Source organism: Panthera leo, chromosome C1 (assembly GCF_018350215.1).
Source record: "Panthera leo isolate Ple1 chromosome C1, P.leo_Ple1_pat1.1, whole genome shotgun sequence".
Lineage (NCBI taxonomy): Eukaryota > Metazoa > Chordata > Mammalia > Carnivora > Felidae > Panthera > Panthera leo.
Window position 1 is genome coordinate 7973911 of NC_056686.1, and position 26246 is coordinate 8000156.

The following is a 26246-nucleotide window of genomic DNA, read 5'->3' on the forward strand; positions in this document are numbered from 1 at the left end:
CTGTTCTGCCTGACTGGCTGCTCCCTGGCAGTGCGCCTGCTTTGGCTTCACGGCCCCTCCGGGGGTCGCACACAGCCAGCCCTCTCGATGATCTCTTGGGAAAAATTTCTATGAACATACGTTCTTTGTTTAAGTAGTTGTGAAAACAAAAATGATGGTATATTTTGTGCTTTCTTGGCTTAATATCCCATCTCGATATTAAAATCAAATGGAATTCTGAAGAAGTTCAATGCTCCATTATTAAGAAGAACATAAAAATGCAAATATACATGTTCAATAATGGTGCTTAACTAGAATAAATTTTGGAATGAGAAAAGATGGAAACTTTAAAGGTGAAAAACTGCAGAAGCATAAATCCAAGTTTGGAAATGAACACACACATAGTAGAAAGCCTTTCTACCAAAGCGTGAAAGCTTATCTCTGTGTGGTAGGGTTACAGACGATATAATTGTTCTCTTTTCCTCATTTCCTACAGTGAACATGCTATTACTTTTTTAATTGGGGAAGTTAAAAAAAAAAAAGGGGGGGGGGGAGACAGGTACAGGGAAGAGACCGGGCCCTCTAGAGGCCACAGTTGGCTCTAAAGCTGTACCAGCCGCCCCCCACCCCTGCTCCACCCTGCCCCCTCACCCCCCACCCCCCCACCCCGCCCCGGCCCCATGGGGTCTTTACCATTTGGCTTTCACTGGCATGACTGGAAGGCATGTGAAGGAGGGAGCACGGCTCATGGAACCCTCTTAAAAGGGAGAGTCGATGCTCCATGAACAGGGTGCTCTGTGTTTTGTGGGTGCTGTCCTTTTCTGAGTCATAGGAGATTCTCCTGTGTTCTCTCTCAGGAATGATTCTGGACTTCTCCAGAAATCACAGTGTCCTCAAGGGCATGCTTACCCACAGACAGCCGGAGACTGTGATCTGAACGGGGTGGGATCTGTCCTCTCCTGCCGGAACTGTGGTGGCAGCAAAGGAAAAGTCAGGAACCCGCTTTCTTCCAGTAAGAATTATTTTTAATGGTTTAAAAATGAGTCTGTACAAAACCAGCACCACCGTCTGGTGCTTCCGGTCCGCTGGGGAATTCCAGGGGTCTCTTCCAGCGCTATCTCTTTGGCCAGCTGTGCCTGAGACCTCTGCGGAGACAATATGAAAACAAGAGTTACTTCTTCCAGTTTGGCTGGAGAGCTGCTCTCCGCTGTTCATAAAACCTTGCAAACCTTAATGCACAACTGGGGGAGCCTGGTTTGTTGGGGGGGGGGGGGAGCGGTGGTCCTGGACAACTGAGCTTGGCAGTAGGGTGCCCCCCCACTCTGGCAGACAAGAGCGGGCTGGGGCAGTGCCCTGGGGCCCAACGAGGGTGGCTGTGCTAAGATCTAAAGGCAGATTCCCTCATCAGGCCACCCCCCAGGGGTGAGTCCTCTGGTTTCAGGGTCTGTCCTGAGGATAAGCGTTTCACGTTCTTAACTAAAATTTTCTTAAATGACAACCCACATTTACTTCACTGATTTCCCCCCCCCCATTCCTCAGAATTGGGCTGATCTAGGAAAATTCCAAGCCTATTTGCTCGGAGGTGACCCCGAGGCAGCTGAGTGGCGATAGGTGGTGAGTGACAGGAATCTGAGTCCGGGACACAGTAACAGCACTCGGCAGTCCCTTCCCCTCCTCCCAGCTCGGCTTTCCTAGAGTGACCGGGAGGGATCTGCTCCAGTGAGGCTCTCTGGGTCTTTCCAGCTGAGACCTCTGAGCCGCTGCTGGGCTTGCGGGGCCACGCCGGCCTTGGCCACATACCTGTCTGGCTTTCCGCTTGGAAAGGACATGCTTTTGTTTCCCACCGACTGTTTAAGTTTTTTGGGTGCAGCGCATTTCTGAAAAGATAAAACGAAAAAAAAAAAAATCACTTCGGCTGAGTGATAACCTGACTGCAGGAGACACAGGAAACAGCTCAGAAGGCCCTCCCGAGACACCAGCGCCACCGGTGTGACTGGTTTTCTCTCCACTGGACGTTTCTGGGTGCTCTGAAGAAAAGGCCGTCCGGATGAGCTACTAAGGGACAGGAGGGCTCTCTCGGCCACTTTTGGCTCTGACTGGCACCAATACCCACGGGGGCGAATGCAGGCTTGTGCCGGCACAGAAAGGAGTGTCTGTGGCCTGCGGCTGTGATTCCCATGGTAGCAAACCGCATGCCAGCCTTTACGGCCTCTTTAAAAAAAGAAGAGCTGATGGGTATTGTCCGGACTTGGGAAGGGATGAGGTGAGGGCAAAGATATGCAAAGGAAGATGACTGATGATTCCTAGCTGGGCCCTCTTCCCAGCAGTGGAAGAGGAAAAAAAAAAAAAAAAAAAGCACTACGAGCACGTGAGAATTCTCAAGCAGATTTCTATTTTTCATGTAAAAATTTTTTTATTTTAGAGAGAGTGTGCGTAAGTGGGGGAGAGGGGCAGAGGGAGGCAGGCAGAAAGAGAGGGAGGGAATCTTAAGCAGGCTCCACGCTCAATGCGGAGCCTGACGCGGGGCTCGATCCCACGACCCTGGGATCACGACCCGAGCCGAAGTCAAGAGTCGGATGCTTAACCGACTGAGCCACCCAGGTGCCCTGTCTTTCCTTTTTTCTTTTTTTTTATTAGCTGTATCTTGTGTTTGTTTTTTAATTTTCAATCAAAATATAGCTGACATATACAATCTTACTAGTTTTCGGTGTCAAATACATGTCTTACCTTGCCAGATGGCATCTGCTTATTTGGATCAAACTGGGAAGAAGGTTTCGATTTGCTGTTTCCTGGAAGGTAAGAGAAGAGAGACGCCAGTGATCACATACAGGAGTTCGTACACCCAACGGGCAGACTCCTGGGTGGGTGCCCGGTGTTCAGGAAGGGTGGGGCTGTCAGCCTGCTGACCCCTTTACGAGGAGGGACCGATGGCTGACACATTTCCACGTGTCATGCTCCCAGTATAGAAGGACAGCCCGAACACTCGTTTCTCACAGATCTATTCTCAGCTCAGGGCAGGTGGCTACAGCACTGGCTCTTTTTCCACCGAGGAAACCCGTTCTGGTCTGCGTGCTGGTCAGATGCCACTGTCGGGAACTTGGGCTCTGAGGTGACAATCCTGCGCTACCTTCTCTCTCTTCAGAGGGACGTGGTGCCAAGGAGGCTGCTCTAGAGTCAGGAACGCCGCCTGTAGCCCCTCCAACGTAGACGGACTCTGACGGGCCAAGGAACCGCAGAGCACCTCACGGGCATCAGGTTTCTTCAGTCAACTCCTTACCATGTTTGTGTGTCTGAGAAAATGTGTTTCTGGGCACAAGCTACAGTGAGGAAAGACCACGCGTGCCATCTCGCTCAGCTACCAGGGAGGCCCCGGCAAGTAAGGGCCAGCACAGGAGGGCGGGCTTTCTGTCCGGGCGCTGCAGGCTCCTAGGGCGCCAGTGCCTTGTCCTTCTCAGGCTTAGCCGGTGCCTAGGGCACGCTTTCTTTGCGCTACAGTTCCTCCCCCCTAAGGCGGCCAGACATTCCTTAAAGGGCACCAGTCCCGGCCTCACCAGCAAAAGCCTTGAAGTCCGACTTGCTGTAGTCGTAAGGGGTAAAATCTTTTTCTGGCAGATCTGGGTCTTTTGGCTTCTTAGAAGTTTTGAGTCGTTTCTTCTCTTGTTTCTGCTCTGTGGTCCTCGGGTCACTTGTCGTTCGCTCTCTCTTCTTGGCGGCGCTTTCTAGCTGTAGAGGGAAGGAAGCACGGGGGTGGGTGAGACAGACGGACGGCCCCACTAGGGACTCCGCTGCTGTGCTGGCAACTGGAAGGGGAGTGCGGGCCGTGAGTCTGGGCAGGGCTAGGGCCACGTGGAACAAATCCCTCGCTGGAGAATGGCAGCAGGTCACTGAGGAAAGATGGGCTATGCACTCTGGAGGGCTCTAGCGGGGTGGAGAACGAAATACACACTAGGGCAGAGCAGGACGGTAAGCAGGCTTGGCTGTTAGAAGCTTCAGCACCTTATCTACTACTAGAGTCAGGGGTACGGTCTGTTGAGTGTAAATTCAACAGAGGAAATCATCTAAGAGGAATTACGATATAAACTTTTTTGAGGGGAAATAAGGCAGGCACTAACTGACAAGCCAAAATGGACGGGGAAGACATAGCATTCAATTTGAACCACAGGGCAAGCCCTCCTGCCATTCGAGGAAAATCCTGGCCACAACCAGGGGCATCGGGTTTCCTAAGAGAAAGAGAAGGGCTGGCACGTACGGCAGCCTGCTGTCGGACGGACACGGCCTGTTCCGCTGTTGCTTTGTACTCTTCCCTGGCCTGGTCCCGGGCGGCTGCAAGAGAGAGCACTGTCTGTGGAGCTGCCGACTCTGGCAGCCAAGCCTCCTTCCTCACCCGGCTGCCCCGGCTGCCGGGGCCGCCACAGCCGGGGCGCCCTCCCTGCTCCCCAGCCTCCCGCACCGGCCCCTCTCCCCCAGGCTCGGAGGAACGGCTGCCTTGAGGCTCAGGCCCGGGCGCTCTCCCCACACTCTCAATCTGATGGCCCACCTGCCCCTCTCCTGAGAGCCCAAGCCAGACGTCCACCACCTACGTGACTCCTCCCTGAGGACGTTTCGGATGGGCCTCAACCACGGCACATCGAGGACCAGAACGAGACCCAAATCGGTGCCCCGTGCGCTCTTACTCTGTGGCTGGCCACCCTCGTCTTTCTAATCACTCAGGCCCAAACCTTCTGGCGTCCACGGCTCCCTTCCTCCTCTCACGTGCCTCACCCGACTCGTCATGAAGTGCTGTCAGTGTCCCCACCGGAAACGTCGGCTTCCAGCCGCTCGTCCCCAGCTCTGCTACCGTGCCTTCCGAGCCAGCGGCCCCTCACCTGGGTTACCACCCTGTCTCCTACCTGGGCTCCCACTCCTGCCCTCTCCACTGGGCCCTCCGTGGCCCCTGAAGATCAGTGCAGGTCACTGCTCCACTCAGACCCTCCAGAGCTTCCCAGTCCGCTGGGAGTACAAGCCGTGTCCTCACGACAGCCCTTCCTGCTCTCCTCCCCTCAGCCGCGCTGGCTTCCCGGCCTCTCTCTGCGCGCGCCCGACAAGCGACCGCCTCGGGGCCTTGGACTTGTGGGGCTTCCCCTGGAAGCAGCCCGTCTTTGCTCAGTGTCACATTGATTAGACTGCCTTCACCAAACGCCACACGGAAGCAGCCACCACTCCCCCGTGCCCGCCCCCAAGCACCTCCTACCCCTCTCCCCGCGGAAGTGTCTCTGGCCATCTGAAAGGACAAACGTTCACGGTAGGCTGTCCACTGTCCCCCAGGAAAAGGCAAGCCCCGCAGGCAGGGGCCGTGCCATTCTGTTTGCTGCCATACAGGCACTTTGTTGAACAAACAGAATGATGTACAAGGCCTGTTCTTTGACAGACACACTGACGGGCTGACTTACAAGGAAGTGAGCGCTACCTGTTTGCTCCGCTGCCTTCTCCTTGGCAATTTCTTTAGATTCTTTGCGTACCTGCACCTGGCTCGCCAGCTTCCAATGGTTGCTGATCTACAATGAAAACAAACAAGACAAAAACGCTCCGAAACTCAGCCACCCAGGAACGCTGTATTTTTTTAATGGGGTGATACCGGACATGCTAATCTAACAACTACACACGTTCTAAGTCAGAAGTTCCAAATCTGATGACACACACACACAAAAATCCATTTTATTTATAAAATCTTTATCAAGAAGGACAAAGGGCAACTGTATTGCAGGCACTGAGCCGGATGCTTTCCCGTCCGTTGTCTCATTCAATCCCTTCTAATAATCCCCGGGACAAAGGCATTATCATCACCCCCACTTTGAGATGGGAAATAGGTTCAGAGAAGCTAAATAACTCGTCTGAGGGCACACGGTTAGCAAATGGTGGAGCTGGGATTCAAGGCAGGACTTCTCAGGGCCGTTTGCTTCTGTATGAACATTTGCCTGCGGGTCAGGACGCATCTCGCTGACATTAGACAGAAGCACGGTAAGGGACGTACAGTTGCCGAATGGGCCACAACTGGTGGGGGAAGAGGGGGAGAAGGCATAAGATCCACCTGACTCCCCATTTCTTTTTTTTTTTTTTTTAATTTTTTTTTTCAACGTTTTTTATTTATTTTTGGGACAGAGCGAGACAGAGCATGAACGGGGGAGGGGCAGAGAGAGAGGGAGACACAGAATCGGAAACAGGCTCCAGGCTCCGAGCCATCAGCCCAGAGCCCGACGCGGGGCTCGAACCCACGGACCGCGAGATCGTGACCTGGCTGAAGTCGGACGCTTAACCGACTGCGCCACCCAGGCGCCCCTCTGACTCCCCATTTCTAAAGGCAGGAGGCTAACCACCAGCGACAGGGCAGGGGCCCGTCAGGTTTCTGGCCTGACCCTTGGTGCCTAACGAAAGAGCGGGAGGCAGACGGAGCCAGGCCGTCCATCTGACTGGAGCAGAAACTTCCTGCAGGAAGGAAGAAGGCTTTTAACAGACAATTAACAACGCTGGCTCCCAGGAACATCTCATGGGGCTCCAGGGAAGGTATTTCCTTATTCCTCATTATGCTATTAAAAACAAACCAAACAACAGAAGACAGAGTGTTTTAAAATTTAAGCTGTCATCTATAAGAGCCTTAAAGTAATATTCATATATAAAAATGCATCAAGCTGATCCACAAAGAACTTATCAAACTCAACACCCAAAAAACAATCCAGTGAAGAAATAGGCAAAAGATATTAATAGACACTTCTCCAAAGAAGACATCCAGATGGCCAACCGACACGTGAAAAAATGCTCAACTTCACTCATCATCAGGGAAAGACAAATCAAAGCCACAGTGAGATACCACCTCACCCCTGTCAGAATGGCTAACGTTAACAACTCAGGCAACGACAGATGTTGGCGAGGATGCAGAGAGAGAGGATCTCTTTTGCATTGTTGGTGGGAATGCAAACTGGTGCGGCCATTCTGGGAAACAGTATGGAGGTTCCTCAAAAAATTAAAAATAGAACTACCCTACGACCCAGCAATCGCACTACTAAGTATTTATCCAAGGGATACAGGTGTGCTCTTTCGAAGGGGCACATGCACCCCCATGTTTATAGCAGCGCTGTCAACAATAGCCAAAGGATGGAAAGAGCCCAAATGTCCATCGACGGATGAATGGATAAAGAAGATGTGGTGTGTGTGTGTGTAATGGAGTATTACTCGGCAATCAAAAAGAATGAAATCTTGCCATTTGCAGCTATGTGGATGGAACTGGAGGGTATTATGCTAAGCGAAATTAGTCAGAGAAAGATAAATATCATATGACTTTACTCATATGAAGACTTTAAGAGACAAAACAGATGAACATAAGGGAAGGGAAACAAAAATAATATAGAAACAGGGAGGGGGACAAAACAGAAGAGACTCTTAAATATGGAGAACAAACAGAGGGTTACTGGAGGGGGTGTGTGTGGGGGGGATGGGCTAAATGGGGAAGGGGCATTGAGGAATCTACCCTGAAATCGTTGTACTATATGCTGACTAACTTGGATGGAAATTAAAAAAAAAAAAAAAAGGAAAAAAAGGCATCAAGCTGTACACCTAACATCTGTGCACTTTGTGACATATAAATTGAACTTCAATTAAAACCAAAAGCCTCAGGGCACCTGGGTGGCTCAGTCGGTTAAGCATCTGACCTCAGCTCGGGTCACGACCTCACAGTCCGTGAGTTCGAGCCCCGCATCGGGCTCTGTGCTGACGGCTCAGAGCCTGGAGCCTGCTTCAGACTCTGTGTCTCCCTCTCTCTCTGCCCCTCCCCTGCTCACGCTCTGTCTCAAATTAAAAAACAAAAACAAAAACAAAAAAAAACATTAAAAAAAAGCCCAAAAGCCTCTTTCTTAAAAGGTTCCCAAATGCTTCTGAAAGTCAGAATAAAGTTCTCGCCCCTCTCTCTAGAAACTATGCTTATATGTATTTATATATAAAGCGTTTTCTGTATTCAGGAGGTTCAAGATGGGCTTAAGACAAGAGCTAGTTCAGATAATTAAGAAGTCTCCTTTTCCTAGAAAGTCACTCTTGGAAAGGATGGCGAGTCCACTTACTTCATAGATTTTTGACGACGGATCAAACTTCGCTGCCTGAGAAACGTGAGCGCGGCGTTCGAGAGAAGGCAGAAACTGGAGGGACGGAAACAGTCGTGTTAAAGGCGGTCAGGAACTGGGCGGGGGGTTTCGGTTGGTGTCAGCGTGGGAGGCCTCGTTCAGAGCGTCAGCCGAGCCATAGCTCACTGGCATTTGAGCGAGGTATCCTTGCCGGTTTCATCTGAGAAGATCCTGACTCCATCCCAACCTGGACACCAGGGACAACGGACACACTGGATTCAGGGGCTCCCTCTTCCCTGGGCTGTCGGCCTCTTTTCCAGGCAAAAGGCCCCTACGGCGGCAGAAACCTCTGCCTGTTCCGTCAGCCCTCAACTAGATACACCACGCTTACTCACCATCCTAAATGGATTTTCAAAGGACTCCATTATGTTCTGGGCTTTCTTCTGTGCAACTGTTAGTGGGCCCTTTCCACTCTCTTCAGCACTAGGTTCCTGCAGGGACAAACAGAAAACGATCAACTCATCACCGTCATCATTTTGTGGCAATACGATACAAGCAACGGCATAATCGTAACAGTAATAAGAATACTGGCTAATTTTTTAGGGCTCTCGTCTGCATAAAGCACTGTAATAGCCTGTAATAGCACGCAGTGGGGTGTACTTAACATCTATTTATTAAACCAATGAACTCTCACTGTGTCCTTACAGACTATTAAAGTATGTGGTATTATTCTCCCCATCTTACAGATGAGGAAACTGAGGCACAGAGAGGCTAGGTCTTCCAGACCCCGACGGCTAACAGCGGCACAATGAGGACTTTAAACTTAGGTCCATCTGGCTCTAGAACTCGAGGTTGTAACCGGACACTCACAAATGAAAAAAATCACACACTTTTGCGGGGAATCAGGACAATTCTGCACCGGGGTGTTGCTTCCAACCGGGTTCAGCATGCACGCTATCCTTCCGCGTGCTCTGTGGCAGCAGTCTTGCCACCCAGGGCACAGAGACACGATGGTCTGTTAAGTACAGAGCTTCCGTGTTCACACGGCCCCAAGTTCACGCTCGGATTTGTAGCTGCTGAGTCACCTTGATGACTCAGTTAAAGTGCCTAGATTTCTCTGGTCACGAGTTACTGAAGCCAGACCCAATCTGAGTTTATGTGATTAAGTGAGAAAGTTAACTCTCAGGCACCACGTCTCGCAGGCGGCATTTTGTCTTCCTGGCTGCGGCCTCGCGCTCTGGGGTGATTCTGGAACCTACGGAACCACCCAGCTGTTTCTCACGTGAACACCTGCTAAGCTCGATCCTCGTCTTTGTCCAAACGGATCAGACGCTTGCTTCTCTTTCTTTCCAGAAATTCTGAATTTTTCCTCTACCCCCTCTGTTGTTGGCAGTATTCAGTCTTACCTGTGTATTTTCCCTTCATCCTGGTCATTTTGGTATCTACCTATCTTGACCAACAACCACACCGTTCACCCTCCCTTTGCAAACAGCCTGAAATTCCAGTACTGGCAGAAACACCCACTAGGGAGGACAGACCGGGACAGGCTCCGTCACAACCCAGTGCGTATTCCGGGAACACGGCCTGACCCAGGTTGGCCACACTCGGTCCCATACTGGACGGGGTCACGACCTACCACGGCTCAGCCCCTCTTTGGGATGGGAAACACACATCTCCCCGCTTCCCAGTGCCCTCATATCCTGCCCTTCGCTTTCCTTAATCGGCCAGCGTAGAGAAACGTGTTTCAAAGCCACCTCTTTTGCATCCACAGCACACGCGGATGGCACCGGGGCGTGCTGGGGCGCAACGAGCAGCGCGTTACGCTCACGAGAGTGCTCAGCAGGCCCCTTCCGGGACTCAGGCCGAGCCGCCTCCACTGTGGCTGTCGGGAAGTCCTGCTTACGGATCACCGTGGCCCACGCCCTCCTCCCCGCCAGGCGTTAGCGCTCTCGTCAAGGTGTTAACCCTTCCTCGAGGATCTCTTCACACAGAGCTCAGGAGACAACCCTCTGCCCATCTCTCACAGACTGCTTAGCAGATCTGTCTCCACGCCTGTGCCCTCCGGCCTGGGTTTTACTTCTGGCATTAGCGTCCACAGTGGATGCGACGCTCCAGGCACACAGCCTGTCCGATAAAGCCAACAAATCCCTGCCGGTCTACATCACCTCACCGGCGAGTCCCACTACTCACGTTAAATAACGTGATGACAGCGGTAGCGATCAGGCATTTGGTCTCTGGAGGGGCGTCCTCTTCTCTTTGGTCAGGGAAGAGGCTTGCCTGTTTCTGCACGAGCACGGGCCCTACAGGGATGGAAGTCAGTAAGGTCAAAGCCTAGCGGACAGCGTGCAAGGCAGTTTCCAGGACATTCCAGAGGCCTCTACATTACCGTCGCTTGCGACGACAGGGTAGCCATCTGAAGGGGCGTGGGAGCAGTCGTGGGGTCCAAAGAGAACATTCTCCAATCTCTGCATCAGAAAGAAACCGACAGGCCTCATGAAAGCCTTGCAAGCGTGCAGCAGCTTTTCACTACCATGCTGGGGGCTGCCTCGGACAGGGAGGTTTGTCCTGCGCCGGCTCTGACTGGTGTCCCCCCCCGCCCCCGCCTGCCCACCGGAAAGAGGACAGATGCAGGACCATACCTCGGGGCTGGGCAGCGGGCTGGTCTTCTTCACGCCGGTTGCCACTTCAGACTGAGGAGGAAAAACAAAAAGCATCTGAGGAAAGGTACGCCAGTGGGGCGCCCGCACGTGTTTCCCTGGCATAGACTGTGCCCTTCACTAGACTGTCGTTCACGAGCCCAGAGATTTTCTTTCGTCCTTCATCCCTTACAGCGCCTGGCGATATGATCAGTTGGTACTCGGTAATTATCTGTTGAATGAAAGAATGAAAGCCTTTCTCATGGCAAAGGGACGACGCAGCAGATTTGCAAGAGCTTGAAAGAGATTCTTGTCTAGAGACCAGGGTTTCTCTTTCCCTGGACAAGCTGTAGAGCCAACAGAGGAAGCTTGAACACGAGGACTGAGATGTGTATATCTTTACACATCCTAAAGGAATTGATTTTAAGTCTTTCTGGGTCAATAATCTTTCAAAAAAATTACAAATACGGTTTACCATATACCAATATTACCACTGAGGCAACACCGTTAAAAATTGTCCCCTCCTAGCTCGGAGCCTGGAGCCTGCTTCAGATTCTGTGTCTCCCTCTCTCTCTGCCCCTCCTCTGTTCACGCTCTGTCTCTCTCTCTCAAAAATAAAGATTAAAAAAAAACTGCCCCCCCCCCCCAATACAAACCAAGACACGTAAATCTATCTGAACATGCTGTAGCATCGACACAGGTGTGTGCGCACGCACACACACACACACACACACACACACACCCCCGCCACCATGTCCGCACCCGGGCGCCACGTGCGTGGAGATGCAGGTAACCGGACTTCCGGCTGGCTAGCCTGCCTTCACCTGAGTTTGTCGAAAGTTTGGCATCTCCTTCACAAAATCAGCTCTTCCTGAATTCCCCATTTCTATCCGAGGCCCTCCTATTTTCCCAGTCACCTAGGCTTTATATTTGGAGTGAGTTGTCCTGGACTCCACTTCTACTATCCCCAAATCCACAGTCTGAGAACACGCCGGGGTACTTCGCACGGTGCTCAAAGAAAATGGCAGTCGCTTTCATCGTCTGTTACTAATTCCCATCGACCTTTCTTCTGATGGCGCTTCTTGTTCGTGTTCCTTTCCTTCCATTTCTGGGACCGCCAAACTCACAAGACGTTATCGCTTCACATCTTGGACCCCTGCCAGGCTTCCAAAACATGCTCCCTGGACTGAGACCCTCAATCCATTTTTTTTTTAAGTTTATTTATTTAAGTAATCACTACACCCAATGTGGGGCTCAAACTCACAACCCTGAGATCGAGAGTCGCACGCCCCTCCGAGCCAGCCGGGCGCTGTGACCCCCAATCCATTTTATTCCACCAGGTTAACTGCCTCCCAACAACAGCTAACTGGCCCAGTCATTAGACATTACTTGCTGTCGACTTATTGAAGACAGGATCATAAAATAACAAAGATGAGCTTCAGCTTTTCACTGTCATCAAGAAGACATGTCTACTGGCTTTCCTAGCCCCTATTATTTTCTTGGGGTTAAAAAAATTTTTTTTTAAATTTTTATTTATTTTGGGGGGGCAGAGAGTGAGAGGGGGAGGGGCAGAGAGAGAGGGAGACACAGAATCTGAAGCAGGCTCCAAGCCCCGAGCTGTCAGCATAGAGCCTGACGCGGGGCTCGAACTCACAGACCGCGAGATCATGACCTGAGCCGAAGGTGGACGCTTAACTGCCTGAGCCACCCAGGCGCCCCTCCTGGGGTTTCTCTTTAGCATGGAGACCAGATCGTGTATGGAGAAGACCACAGGTGCCAGCAGACAGAGCCTGGTGAGCTGAGAACCTTTGGCAGCAAAGCTTCTTACCTTCAGCAGGGGCATCTCCCGAGCCTGCTGGATCAAGAGGTGCATCTCATTGATCTGCTGCCGTACGAGGGGTGGGACAGGGTTGCAGCAAGCTATGATGCCCTGGGGTTCCCTGAAGACAAGGAAGGACAAACTCATCACTCCGGGACACGGCCCTCCGAGGCTTCCAGACAAGCACGGTGATCAGGGAAGCCCGAGCGTTATGGCTGAGGGGAAGACCAGGGAGACGAGCTCCTAGCGGGGGGCAGTCGGGGCCAGCCGCTTCCGCATGTGCTCTCTGCTGCGGCAAGCTTGGAGGAGGTGGCCCCTGCAGCCTGCCTCCGGCCAACAGGGAGAGCTGGAGAGGGGCACCACAGCCCTGCCGAGCCGTTGCACTGCAACGGGGTCAACAGGAGATCACGAATTTGGATTCTCTGTGTATGCTTCAATGAACATCATAAAGCATTCAAAACCCCAAGATTCCAAATTACAGAGGAGAGCATCTGTGACACTTTCCTCCCTTCAGAGTGGGTACTGGAGGCTCAGACTCACAGTGGATCCGATCTGAGGTATAACCATTGAAAACGGCTGCAGTTCAGGAGCTTTAGTTCCTACTGGGCAGTCCAAGGGAGGAAATTCTGAATCCTTGGACTCGTGAACTTCCTTAGAGCACTCATTTTCTCTGAGTCAACAGCACTGGGGTAATAACTATCAGAGAGGCTGATTTTTGAAGGATAAAATTTCTCTGTTGAGAAAGTCAACATATTTATCAGTTCTCAGACTCACTTGGGCAGTTCTTCAGCTATCTTTAGCATCATGTGGTTTGGCAGGACGTATCTAGAACAAAACACACAGTGGTAGCACGTTAAATTCAGCCAGCGAGCCCCATTAAAAGGCTACAACCCGGGAGGGGAAAACGTAACACACTTTCAGGGTGAAAAGAAAAAAGCCCATTATTTCCTTGCTACCCGAGCCGCTCAGCCTAGGAGCAGATATTAAAAGAACGTCTAATCCCTTACCCGTAACTTTCATCTTCCCTACGAGCTGTTTTATCCCTCCAGGCAAACAGCAGCTGAAAGGCTGTCAGCTGCTGTGTGTTGAGATGCTTCTTCTGCTTCCTATACAGTTCGAGGTAGGATTCGTCCGTGAAGATAGGTTTGATGAATTTCTGCAATGTATTACAGAACATTCAGGATCAATGGGAATCAGAATTGTGCCCTGGGCTCTTGAAAACGTTCGGCTCTTTTCCTCTGTGTAAAGAACAAAGCAAAGCACGAGGACCCGGCCCGAGACAGGGTGGCCGTGACCGGTGACACTGTACCTTGAGGCAGATGTCCCTGCTCCGCTGCCACACCACCTGCAGCTGCACGGGCTGCTGGTTGCCTCGCTCCCACAGCTCCAGCCTCATTTTATCATAAATGTAAAGCAGGTAATGGGTGTCATCTCGGGCGTAGTTGAGCATTTCCTCAGGCAGAGGTCTAGAATTGCAACAGAGGCAATAATTTTGGTTTCTGCCCCGGGTGTGGCAACGTAAGCTATGTGCTCTGAGGGTGCTAATGAGACTTGGGCTCCTTTTAGTATCACAGCCAATACTCCAGTTATAGCGACATTTCCTACATCTTAACAGGACAAGCCACTGTCTCCACGGTTGGGGAGAAAGGGCAGCAGGTAACGATGTGGTTGAAAATAGAGACCCTGGGATCCCGAGTTTGAATCTTAGCTCTCAACACCTGTCCTCGGACAAGTCACCGGGCTCACTTTCCTCACCTGGGAAATGAAGGCCGGCACCTCACAGGCTGCTGTGGGAACCACCCAGCACAACATCCCCGAAGCTCTTAGCTCAGTGCTTGGCACATGGCAAGGGTTAAATAACAGGTAGTGGCTTTCAGGCTTTGTCAGTTTTCATCTTCTATCTGGGCTTTGTTAGATCCTCTTTGGAAGTTGTGGTGTGCACAAGTGGAGGAAAGCTCATTGGAGGAGGCTGCTTCATACAGCAGCTGCAAACTCAGGAAGCCGGCCACCTGACAGTGATCGAGCTGAGCCCAAACCCCGGAAAGTGTGGCAGGACTCCACCAAAATCTTACACTCCAGTAAATACTCATTATAAGGTGCGATCACCTACATACCTTAGAATTCTTTCAGACCTCTGGGAATTCACCACACGCACGCACGCACACACACACCCACCCCGACTGCAGAGATCTGAGTTTCAAACGAGAGACCGGGAGGGATATAGACACGAACATGGCACACCTCTTCCAACCTCTATTCCTGAGAAGCATGGTGTGATAGCCCCACATACACTCCACGTGGTCACCCTAAAACTTCCAGCTGTGCTGGAAACAGCTGGAAGAAAGACCAGCGACATTCAACTCAAGGTCTGGCTCATGTCACAGTCTGAACAAAGGTCTGTGTGGACGAGACGCTGATGGGCACCCATGCTTCCTGCGCCATCAGCGTTTCCTCGTTAAGCACAAACTGACCGTATCCTCCAATCGGCCAGCTGAAACTGTTTGTTGGCTTCCACGTTGCAGTAGAGTTTCAGCAGATGGTCCAGCGAGTGCCTGCCCAGGTTAAGAAGGCGTGCCGCCTGATGGGTATCGAACATGTTCACTACATACAACCCGAAGTCTTTCTGTAGCCACTCTATGTCTGAATCAGCACCGTGGAAGACCTGAAAACAAAGCCGGAGTCAGGGGGTACAATGTGCACGAGGCCACTTGGGCCCCGAAACACACTCTACCTCTAGGGGATTATAACTCTGGAATTAGAAGCCAGAAGGCAGATTCAGATGGGTTCAGTTTTAAACGCTTCTTTTAATTTGGACCGACAGCCTTCTACACTCCTAATGGCACACTCTTCAAGTCTGAAACTGCTAACAGCCAGTGATTCTGAGAAAACAGCTCCACTAGCTTCAAGGATAGTCATTAAGTCCGCAGGATCCTGATGGCACGGGCTCACTGCAGGAATCCTTAACATGATGTACCGTCGCCCTGGGTGGTAACGAGCTGTAAGCTGTATCTTAGGCTGTTCTAATTGGGGCTTAGAAACAAAAGCAGTTTAGCGTGGGGGATCCGAGTGCAGGAAATTACAATGATTTCTCTCAACGTCACCAGGTCCATGTTGAAATAATGAAACAGTAAAACGAAAGCACTTAAATCCTGCGCTCATGCGCCAGGGCTGGAAAAGGCTGGCTGACCTTAACGATGGCGGGGTCTGTGAGGCTCTCATTGAGAATGTACATGTCACTTCGGAGCTCCAGGGTGTCGACGATGAAGTCTTCTGTTCGGGTGGAGATTTGCATCAGGCAGGTCAGCCCCAGGAAGCTCCTGTAGGAGTGGTGCTAAAACCCGGAAAGAGGGGAGAACAGGGAAAAATGATTTTGCTAGGCTTTCCTTCACGGATTTTAGGAGGCCAGCTATAAAAGTTACAAGGCTGATTGGTCTTTGCCAAAAAATAGATCTGTTGGTATTAATTTCATACTCCTCAAGGAGGTGCACTCATAGAGGATGTAAAATTTCACTCAAGGTCATTCACAACTTACCTCTAAGTCTACCGCAAACTCCTGACAAGCCAAGAGCTTCTCATTGAGCTCCACCAGTTCGTCCAGGGAAGATACAAAATGGCAGGGTGTTTCTCCCACAGGCCTATATAACTGGAGCACGAACGCACAGGTAGGAAGAGAGAGGAACATTACGAATCATCCTTCGCTAAAGCACAAAATGAATTAGGGGTTCAAGAAATGACCCAAAGTTGCAACCTTCTACTTTAAAAGATATTTAAAGAAAGCCAAGATTGCATTGATTGGATTTCTCCTGGGCTACTTGGCCATCATCCATAAACTCAGTTTGGATGCTAACCTGGGGTTCTGGCTTTTGAAGGACTGAATCTGGTGGAGTGAAGTGATCTAGTTCATACTGATAAGGATGTGCGAACCTGAATAAACAAAACAAAAAGAAAAGTCCTTTTGAGGAGTTTTGTGATTCAAGGAAGAACAACTGCTTTAATCCAATTTGTAAAGACAAATGAGCAAAGAACACTGTGAAAATATCTTCTCTCTATAAAAAGCACCATTATTTCAGTGAGAATTCAAGGGCATCAAAAAAAAAAAAAAAAAAGATCATGTCATACTGGTTCACCCTTATAATGTGATTAATTAAAAATCTACTGATTCATGGGGCACCTGGGTGGCTCAGTCAGTTAAGCATCCAACTCTTAATTTTGGCTCAGATCATGATCTCAAGGTTCATGGGTTCGAGCTCCACACTGGGCTCTGCGCCGGTAGTGTGGAATCTACTTGGGATTCTCTCTCTCTCCTCTCTCTCTTTCCCTTTCTCTCCCTCCCTTGCCCTCTCCCCCTCCCCCTCGCTCTCCCCACTCTCTGCCCCTCCCCTGCTTGTGTTCTCTGTGTCTCAAAATAAATAAACTTAAAAAAAAAAATCGCATTTATAAAAACCTGAACTCTTATTTCAAAACACTGTATGACTGCCATTGTGGATGATAAAAAAATGTGCAGTGTAGAATTCCTTGTGGTTTGGGGGGAAAAAAACACAAACCTGTGGAGAAAGAGAGGGAATGGGGCAGGTATCTCAATTGGTCATATGCTAAAGGCTCTATTTTTTGTTTTTCTGTCATCTACTTGCATAAAAATCCTAAATCTCTGAGTTCCTTGAGGGCAGGGCCATGAGTCATCACCTTTATTCCTTTGCACCTGCCTGTGGCCTCATGGTGCAGAGCTGGGGCTGAGGGCATGCCGTTAGGGCAGACTCCAGCTATATGTGAGAAAAAGACCAACACCAGCAAAGTCCTTACCACCTTTTCCTTTCATATGGAAGGCAAGGTCCCTTTGTCTATTTTAAGCAGTTAATTATTCTTTTTTAAGTTAATTAATTAATTTTTAAAAGTTTATTTATTTCAAGAGAGTGAGAAACAGAGAGTGTGTATGTGAGCAGGGGAGGGGCAGAGAGAGAGGAAGAGAGAGAAAGAGAGAGAGAGAGAGAGAGAGAGAGAAAATCCAAAGCAGGCTCTGTGCTGTCAGTGTAGTGCGGGGCTTGAACCCATGAACTGGGAGATCATGACATGAGCAAAAATCAATAGTCAGATGCTTAACGACTGGGCTGCCCAGGCACCCCTACGCAGTTTTTGGCAGATGCTTACGCTGCCAGTGAAAAATGCCGTCTCCCTACTGACTTTATTGGCGGGCCCCTATCTCATGCCTGGTGAGAAAGGCAGAATGTCAGAGAGGAAGGACAGTTTTTTTTTTTTTTTTAACATTTATTTTTTTGAGAGAGACAGGGCATGAGCAGGGGAGGGGCAGAGAGAGAGGGAGACACAGAACCCGAAGCAGGCTCCAGGCTCTGAGCTGTCAGCACAGAGCCCGACGCAGGGCTCGAACCCATGAACCATGAGATCATGGCCTAAGCTGAAGTCGGACACTTAACTGACTAAGCCACCCAGGCGCCCCTAGAGGAAGGATAGTTTTAAGAGACTGGAGGTTTCGAGTTCTGGTTGTGTGGGAAGTCAGCATCTCTCGGAGGGGGTGGTGGGGGTGAGAGCGAGTGCTACCTCTGAGGACTGGTGACGGTTACCCAAGATGTCACCTGTGCAGGCCCTCTGTGAACACCAGCAGCAGGTGTGACCAAAGAGATCCACTGTTAGGATAGTGATAACAATCACCCATGCCTCAGATTCTCTGTTTACACGGATATATTTTACAAGAGTGAAGCTGAGTGAGAATGTGGCATAAAGGCAATAATCACTCACGGCAGAAAGTCCCGACAGGCAAATACTCACATGTCCTGCTCCACCTGCTGGGTTCTCTGCTGATGGATGAAATCAGCCAGGGCAGGGGGGACATCCAAGTCCTCTGGACGATCCTGTGGGCGTTCCCTCCTTTCTTTAGAGAGTGCTAGAGACCCAAGGAACAACAAAAACGTCATCCCAGGGCGTCTGGGTGGCTCAGTAGGTTAAGCATCCAACTTCGGCTTAGGTCATGATCTCACAGTTCATGAGTTTGAGCCCCACATTGGGCTCTGTTCTGACAGCATGGAGCCTGGAGCCTATTTCGGATTCTGTGTCTCCTACCCTCTCTGACCCTCCCCACTCGCACTCTGTCTCTCTCTCTCAGAAAGAAACATTAAAAAACAAAAACAAAACTGCCATCACAAAAGGGGTGAATACATTCACATCTTGTCTAGTTATGGAGGAGTTAGCTGGCTCCTTCCAAGACAGGGAGGCGGGGGGAGACCTTTCCCGCTTTCTTTAGGCAGAGTCTGCACGACTTACCCTGAGGGAGGGGTTTCTGAGCGTTGGGCTTGATGAAGATCTTAGGAAGAAATGGTGTGTTGGAGTTGTCGATCCTTTCTCGGAATTTAAGCTGAGGCCGGGCGATGTTTTTGGCATGAAGCAACCGGAAAGTTTCAGATTTTGTTTTTTTGCTATATTCTCCTGCCTACGATAACACATACAGATAGCTTATAACATCGCAACTCATCGATGAGAAATATAAATCCCATTTCTGCCTTCCAAGAGCATTCATTTGAGAGTGTATGTTGTGGATTAGGTTGCAGGGTGCAAAGGAGACAAGAGGTAATTAGGTGGTGCCTGTCCACGAGAACAAGTTGGGCAGTGGTCAGTTCTGTGCCCAGTGAATCAGAACAGAAATGCAGACTTGCACGGCCAGGGGCCCTATTGTAAAGCTGACATTAGAAGCTCTAGTCCATGTGAAAAGCCCCCCTCACCTTGCGGTTCCAGCTGGACACTATCGTCTTGGGGACCTGTAATCCTGCAGGGAGGACTGGCTGTTGGTTCTTATTCACACCTGAAGCTTCATCCAGTAAAATACCCTAGGGGCAGGAGACAACAGTTCAGGGTTAACAGGTTAATTATTTGACATTCTTAAGAAATACATTCAGGGGCGCCCGGCTGCGTCAGTGGGTTCAGCGTCTGACTCTCGGTTTCAGCTCGGGTCACGGACTCGCGGTTTGTGAGTTCCAGCCCTGCACTGGGCTCCGTGCTGACAGTGCGGAGCCTGCTTTGAATTCTCTTTCTCCCTCTCTCTCTGCCCCTCCCCCACTTGCTCTCTCTGTCTCTCTTTCAAAATAAATAAATAAACTTAAAAAAAAAAAAGAAATATATTCAAAGAATCATGCGTGGGAACATATATAAACACACACAAGAAAGTCAGCCCAAATAATTAAAACATTATTTGCTCAAAGACAGGGCAGTAATTGACCACTCCCAACCCTTGATCAGTTCCCCTGACAGCTCTCAGTTGAACTGAAAATTGAAAAATGATTGAACAGTGTGATCTGGCCCACAAAAAGAATTAAAAAGACCCTAGACTGTAGCTATTAAACAAGGAAGGATGGTACTCAGAGGGAGAATGGAGGGTGTTTTGATCCATTCTGCCCCATTGAAGCAGACGTAGGGTATCAGTCTGGGCATCCAGATGACAAACGGTAGCATGGCCGGACTTGAAATCATAAAATATGAGAACCTGCTGAAGGACCCGTGGGCACTGAGACTATGGGAGGGATGACTTCACAGGACAGGAGTGTGTGATTATTTATTTTTTATTTTTTTAACGTTTATTTTTGAGACAGAGAGACAGAGCATGAACGGGGGAGGGTCAGAGAGAGGGAGACACAGAATCTGAAACAGGCTCCAGGCTCTGAGCTGTCGGCACAGAGCCCGACGCGGGGCTCGAACCCACGGACCGCGAGATCATGACCTGAGCCGAAGTCGGCCGCTTAACCAACTGAGCCACCCAGGCGCCCCAGGAGTGTGTGATTTAAATATCTGCAGGGCTGTCACATGGTTGAGGGTTCAATTTGTTTTGGACGATCTCTGTGTATTTCTGTAAATAACTCTGCTGTAGAACTGGGCCTAAGTAGACAGTAAGCCAGATCATATGATCCACATCTCCTTCTAATCATGCAAATCAGGCAAATCTACTGTATAGTAGATAACAGTAAAAAAAAAAAAAGACTCAATTTTGGTTAGGTTCTGTACCCAGAAGCCTCTCCTCTCGCAATGCAAATAGGACTTGCAAACCTGGAACGTGGATTTCTTAACAGGCCTCCACTGAGCAGTGATAGGCTGAAGTAACTTATTTGAAGACAACTGTGTTATCTTTGGGGAAAAAAGGCCAACTGTCAGGAAGGGAATGTCATTGGAACAAGAAATGCTAAATTTCTGGGGCGTCTGGGCGGCTCAGCTAGTTAAGCATCTGACTCTTGATTTCGACTCAGGTTATGATCTCATGGTCGTGAGACCGAGCCCCACGCTGGACTCTGTGCTGAGTGTAAAGCCTGTTTGGGATTCTCTCTCTCTCTCTCTCTCTCTCTCTCTCTCTCTCCCCTCCCACTCTCTCAAAATAAATAAACACTTAAAAAAAAAAAAAAGAAATGCTAAATTTCCTTTTCATTTCCTCAGATGCTAGGATTTCTTTTCATATTTTAATAATACAAAAGCTCCTCATTTGTTAATTACCTTTTTTTTTTTTTAAAGATTTCATCTTTAAGTAATCTCTATGCCCAACATGGAGCTCCAACTCATGACCCTGAGACCAAGCCAGCCACGTGCCCCCATTTGTTAATGATCTTAAGAGTAGGGTGAAACACTCACCACTCTTTCCAGAATGACGTCGTTGGTATCGACCAGCAAATCAAACTTGTCCTCCAACTCTGTCACTTTACTTCGGTCCTTAATGTTGCTTCGACACCCGTGGTACTGCATTACTCTGCTCATGCTAAAAGGACAGGAAAACCAAGGTTAGTTTGTATACCTTTATTCATTTGTTCCCAGTCTGAGAGACAGCTTGAAAGGCTTGGCTTAGACTGTTCCCGATACTTTGTGATCAAACTAATAATATTTGCACCCTTATAGCAAAGTTACGTGGCCTTGGGCAATTCCCTAAATCTCACTCAGACTCATGTTCTTCATCTGTCAATTGAAGGGATGGAAGAAATTACTGAAAGCTTCCTTTAAATTCTAAAGAATGCATCATACTACGTAAATAATACACTCCGCATTCATTGCTTTATCATGAAATCTAAAAGAGATTCTCTAACTCTGTCACATGACAGTTAAACAAAAACACTGTTTGTGTACTGTCTGTCCTCATACTCTTATTAAAAAGCTAATCCTCACGTCCCTGCAAGCTGTATGAGAGACTCTTGGATCTAGGCTTTCAAGTCCCATGTTATTCAAAAAGATTCACATATAGTGCAAGAGTCAATATGTTTTTTAAAAGTTAAACTCAAGGGGCGCCTGGGTGGCTCAGTCGGTTGAGCGTCCAACTTCAGCCCAGGTCATGATCTCGCGGTCCGTGAGTTCGAGCCCCACGTTGGGCTCTGGGCTGATGGCTCGGAGCCTGGAGCCTGCTTCCGATTCTGTGTCTCCCTCTCTCTCTGCCCCTCCCCCGTTCATGCTCTGTCTCTCTCTGTCTCAAAAATAAATAAACGTAAAAAAAAAAAAAAAAAAAAAGTTAAACTCAAAAGGTACCAAATAACATTTCCCTAATCAAAATCCATTGTCTTGGGGGACCTGGGTGGCTTAGTCAGTTGAGCACCTGACTCTTGATTTCAGCTCAGGTCGTGATCCCAGGTTGTGGGATCAAGCCCTGCATCAGGGTCCACTCTGAGCATGGAGTCTGCTTATGATTCTCTCTCACTCTCTCTCTCCCTCTGCCCCTCTCCTCCGCTCACTCTCTCTCTAAAATAAATAAAATTGGGGCACCTGGGAGGCTCAGTCAGTGAAGCCTCTGACTCTTGGTTTTGGCTCAGGTCATGGTCTCATGGGTTTGCAGGATCGAGCCCCACGTCAGGCTCTGTGCTCATAGCAGTGCGGAACCTGCTCAAAATCCTCTCTCTCTCTCTCTCATCTGCCCCTCCCCTGCATGTGCACACACTCTTCCTCAAAATAAATAAACATTAAACAAAATAATAAAAAAATGAAATAGATGAGAAAAATCCACTCTTTAAAAAAATTTATTTTTTTAATGTCAAAATTTTTTTCTAAATTTTATTTAAAACATTTTTTTGTTTATTTATTTATTTTGAGAGAGACAGAGAGAGCAAGCAGGGGAGGGGCAGAGAGAGAGAGAGGGAGAGAGAGAATCCCAAGCGGGTTCTGCGCTGTCAGCGTAGAGCCCGATGTGGGGCTCGAACTCATGAACTGCAAGATTATGACCTGAGCTGAAACCAAGAGTTGGATGCTTAACTGAGCCACCCAAGTGCCCCTAAAAAAAATTTTTTTTTAATGTTTATTTATTTTTGAGAGAGAGAGAGAGAGAGAGAGAGACAGAGCACAAGTGGGGGAGGAGAAGAGACAGAGGGAGACACAAAATCTGAAGTAGGCTCCAGGCTGTGAGCTGTCAACACAGAGTCCGACACAAGGCTTGAACTCAAACTGTGAGATCATGATCTGAGCTGAAGTCGGACACCCAACCCACTGAGCCACCCGGGCGCCCCTATTTTTTTTTTTTAAGTTTATTTATTTATTTTGAGAGAGAGAGTGCATGAGTAGGGGAGGGGCAGAGAGAGAGGGAGAGAGAGAATCGCAAGCAGACCCCATGCTGTCAACGTGGAGCCCAATACGGTGCTCGATCACGTGATCAGTGAGATCATGACCTAAGCCTAAACGAAGAGTCAGACACTTAGTGAGCCACCTAGGCGCTCCAAGGGTTTTATTTTTTTTAAGTAATCTCTACATCCAACGTGGGGCTGGAATTCACAACCCCAAGATCAAGAGTCACATGTTTTACCGACTAAACCACCCAGGTGCCCTCACTGTCTCATTTTTATATGTTATAGGTCTTGATAGCACAGAAAAATATGATTAAGATCAAACTAATCTAGGAAAAATTATCATCTTCTTTATATTCATTATTCTCACTGTAATAAAATAATAGAGTACTCACCACTGAAGCAACCTGTCTCCCTGTGTTTCACAAAATGCCTGGAAACCAGGAAAACTTCGGTAGAAATCATACTCATCGCCAAACTGTGGTAGGCCCCCAGATGCCTTGGTGACTGCCACCACTGACCCAAGAGCAAACTGTCAAAAACCAGAAAAAAAGCATTTTTTGTTTAAAGTTTATTCATTTATTTTGAGAGACAGCGTGTGTGCATGCATGCAAAGCAGTGGGGGAGGGGCAGAGCGAGACAGAGAGAGAGAGAGAGAGAGAGAGAGAGAGAGAGAATCCCAAGCAAGCTCTGCACTGTTAGTACAGAGCCCGTTCTGGGGCTCAATCCCATAAACTGTGAGATCATGACCTGAGCCGAGATCAAGAGTCAGACGCTTAACTGACTAAGCCACCCACGCACCCCAAAACAAGCATTTTATCTATCTATCTATCTATTTATTATAACAAGCATACTTTAAACAGGGGTCCCCATTCATTCAAAAGCTCATTTTTCTCAGGGCGCCTGGGTGGCTCAGTCAGTTAAGCGTCCGACTTCAGCTCAGGTCACGATCTCAAGGTCCGTGAGTTCGAGCCCCGCGTCGGGCTCTATGCTGACAGCTCGGAGCCTGGAGCCTGCTTCGGATTCTGTGTCTCCCTCTCTTTCTGCCCCTCTCATGCTCACGCTCTGTCTGTCTGTCTCTTTCTCTCTCTCTCTATAATAAATAAATGTTAAAATAGGGGCGCCTGGGTGGCTCAGTCGGTTAGGCGGCTGACTTCAGCTCAGGTCATGATCTCGCGGTTTGTGAGTTTGAGCCCCGCATCGGGCTCTGTGCTGACAGCTCGGAGCCTGGAGCCTGCTTCGGATTCTGTGGCTCCCTCTCTCTCTGTCCCTCCCCCGTTCATGCTCTGTCTCTCTCTGTCTCAAAAATAAATAAAACGTTAAAAAACTTTTTTTTAAAAAAGCTCATTCTTCTCAAGATTTACTATATACAATACATTGTGCTAGACGATGCATCTTCACACATTCAACAAATATTCATTCAGTGCTGATTTTACCTCAGGAACCAAGTTTTGGAGCTTACATTCTTGGGAGAGTGGGAGAGAAAGACTAAATACATACAAGACTAATATTCAAAATGGCCTGGGTTTGGGGACACCTGGGTGGCTCAGCCGGTTAAGCGTCCGACTTAGGATCAGGTCATGAGCTCACGGTTCGTGAGTTCGAGCCCTGAGTCGGGCTCCCTAGTCAGTGCAGAGCCTGCTTCGGATCCTCTGTCTCCCTCTCTGTCTGCCCCTCCCCTGTGCTCTCACTCTCTCAAAAATAAGCAAACATTAAAAAAACAAATGGCCTCGGTTTGAATCTTGGCTCTGCTACCTATCAGCTGTGATCTTGGGTAAGTTGTTGAATTTATCTGGACCTTAGTTTTCTCCTCTGAAAAAGAGGCATAATAAAAGTGCGAACCCCATAGAGCTGTTGTAAGGATTAAATGAGCTAATGAAGTCACAAAAGGTAGTGCTTGGTAAGCACCTAAGTGCTACCATTATTACTACTCAAATTGAGGTCCATGAATTTTCTATGGGAATTGACTTCCCTGTTTCCATTTAGGCAAGCATCTAAAACATAAGAACATTCTAGATCCCTTCACTGACCAAAGTATAACCATCACTGCCCACGACTGGACTTGTGTTTATGTTCCAGTTAGTGCCAAGTGGTTCTTTATTTTAATTGTTGTGCGATCATGAGAAAAAAAACCTGAAGTGCTGTCATAAAGAAATCATGGTTGGTAACATGAAGGCCAAATGACACCACTGTGAGTTGTGTAACGAATGGTTCAAGTGGGGGGGTGGGGGTGGGGGAGAGAAAGGAGGTGGGACATATGGTAGCTGGTGAGCCTGAACGCCACCCAATCAGGACCATGGCTAGTGGTCCAGGAACTATCCCAGCCAAACAAATGAATTAATAATGACATCTGCTAATGATGATCCACCTAGCTGAGTGGAGGTTGGGGGAATACACAGTGCTAATTTACAAATTATTTTAGTTTTGTGGATTTGTAAGAGTTATGCACGAGGCATAACTAAACCTACTTCTGTTTGTTCATATTTAAAAAGCATTAACACAAATAATTTAGATGAACCCTCTCTGTGTTCCTCCGTGGAGGCAATGGTAAATGTTCTAAGGCACCCAGAGGAGGCTGAGTTGGTGGCAGCTGTTACAGGTGACATTAAACCCAGGGTCTGGGATTATATAGGACTGCACCGCATAAGAGGGAAGGAGGATCATCCCGGCCGCGGGAGACGAGGATGCCCATGCGGCGTAAAGCAGCCGAGCCCCTCCGGGGAGTTGGTCAGGTGGCTCAGGCCCGGGCGGGGACGAGGGCCCGAGGGCTGGGGACATCAGGGTGACAAGGAAGCCCTTCCCAAGACGCTGACACGGCTCTCCACACCGGAGGCTGCATGGGCTCAATGTGAGAACGAGGGTCCTGGGAAGCGGGGCGCCCCTCAGTGTTCGCGTGCGATCACCGCCCGGGAGGGGAAGTGAAAGACTGTGCCCGGCTCGGACAGCGGCCTCTCGATCCCTACCCGGGGCCGGCAGCAGCGCGCGTGCGGCCGGCTGGGCGGCCGCCGACTGGATCCGGGCCTACCTCTGGCCGACCTCGGGCGGCTCCCGATGCCCCAGAGGCACAGCAAACGTACCTTCACAAAGCTGTCCGCGTCCGGGAAGCCCGGTAGCACCATCTCCCCGTCGGGTTTGGCCGCGCTAGTGGCCGACTGGGCCTTGGGCTCCCGGGGGCTGGGAGGCGCCATTTTTCCCAGCCTGCACGGCT

The 26246-nt window shown here is 49.4% G+C and overlaps 1 protein-coding gene across 1 annotated transcript; it reads right to left on the reverse strand.

Moving 5' to 3' along the window:
* Nucleotides 1-745: 745 nt before the first annotated feature.
* On the reverse strand, nt 746-26239 carry EXOSC10 (exosome component 10). Its single transcript, XM_042952074.1, has 25 exons — nt 26116-26239; nt 23434-23570; nt 21138-21261; nt 19250-19354; nt 18795-18960; nt 18303-18417; nt 16370-16445; nt 16054-16164; nt 15709-15852; nt 14993-15183; nt 13831-13987; nt 13529-13677; nt 13296-13346; nt 12531-12642; nt 10706-10756; nt 10453-10531; nt 10257-10366; nt 8462-8557; nt 8067-8141; nt 5426-5513; nt 4229-4302; nt 3531-3702; nt 2707-2768; nt 1780-1856; nt 746-1124 (listed from the first exon to the last, which is right to left on the reverse strand). The coding sequence occupies exons 1-25, from the start codon at nt 26224-26226 to the stop codon at nt 1094-1096; spliced, it is 2664 nt and encodes an 887-aa protein (XP_042808008.1). The 5' UTR covers nt 26227-26239; the 3' UTR covers nt 746-1093.
* Nucleotides 26240-26246: the final 7 nt, after the last annotated feature.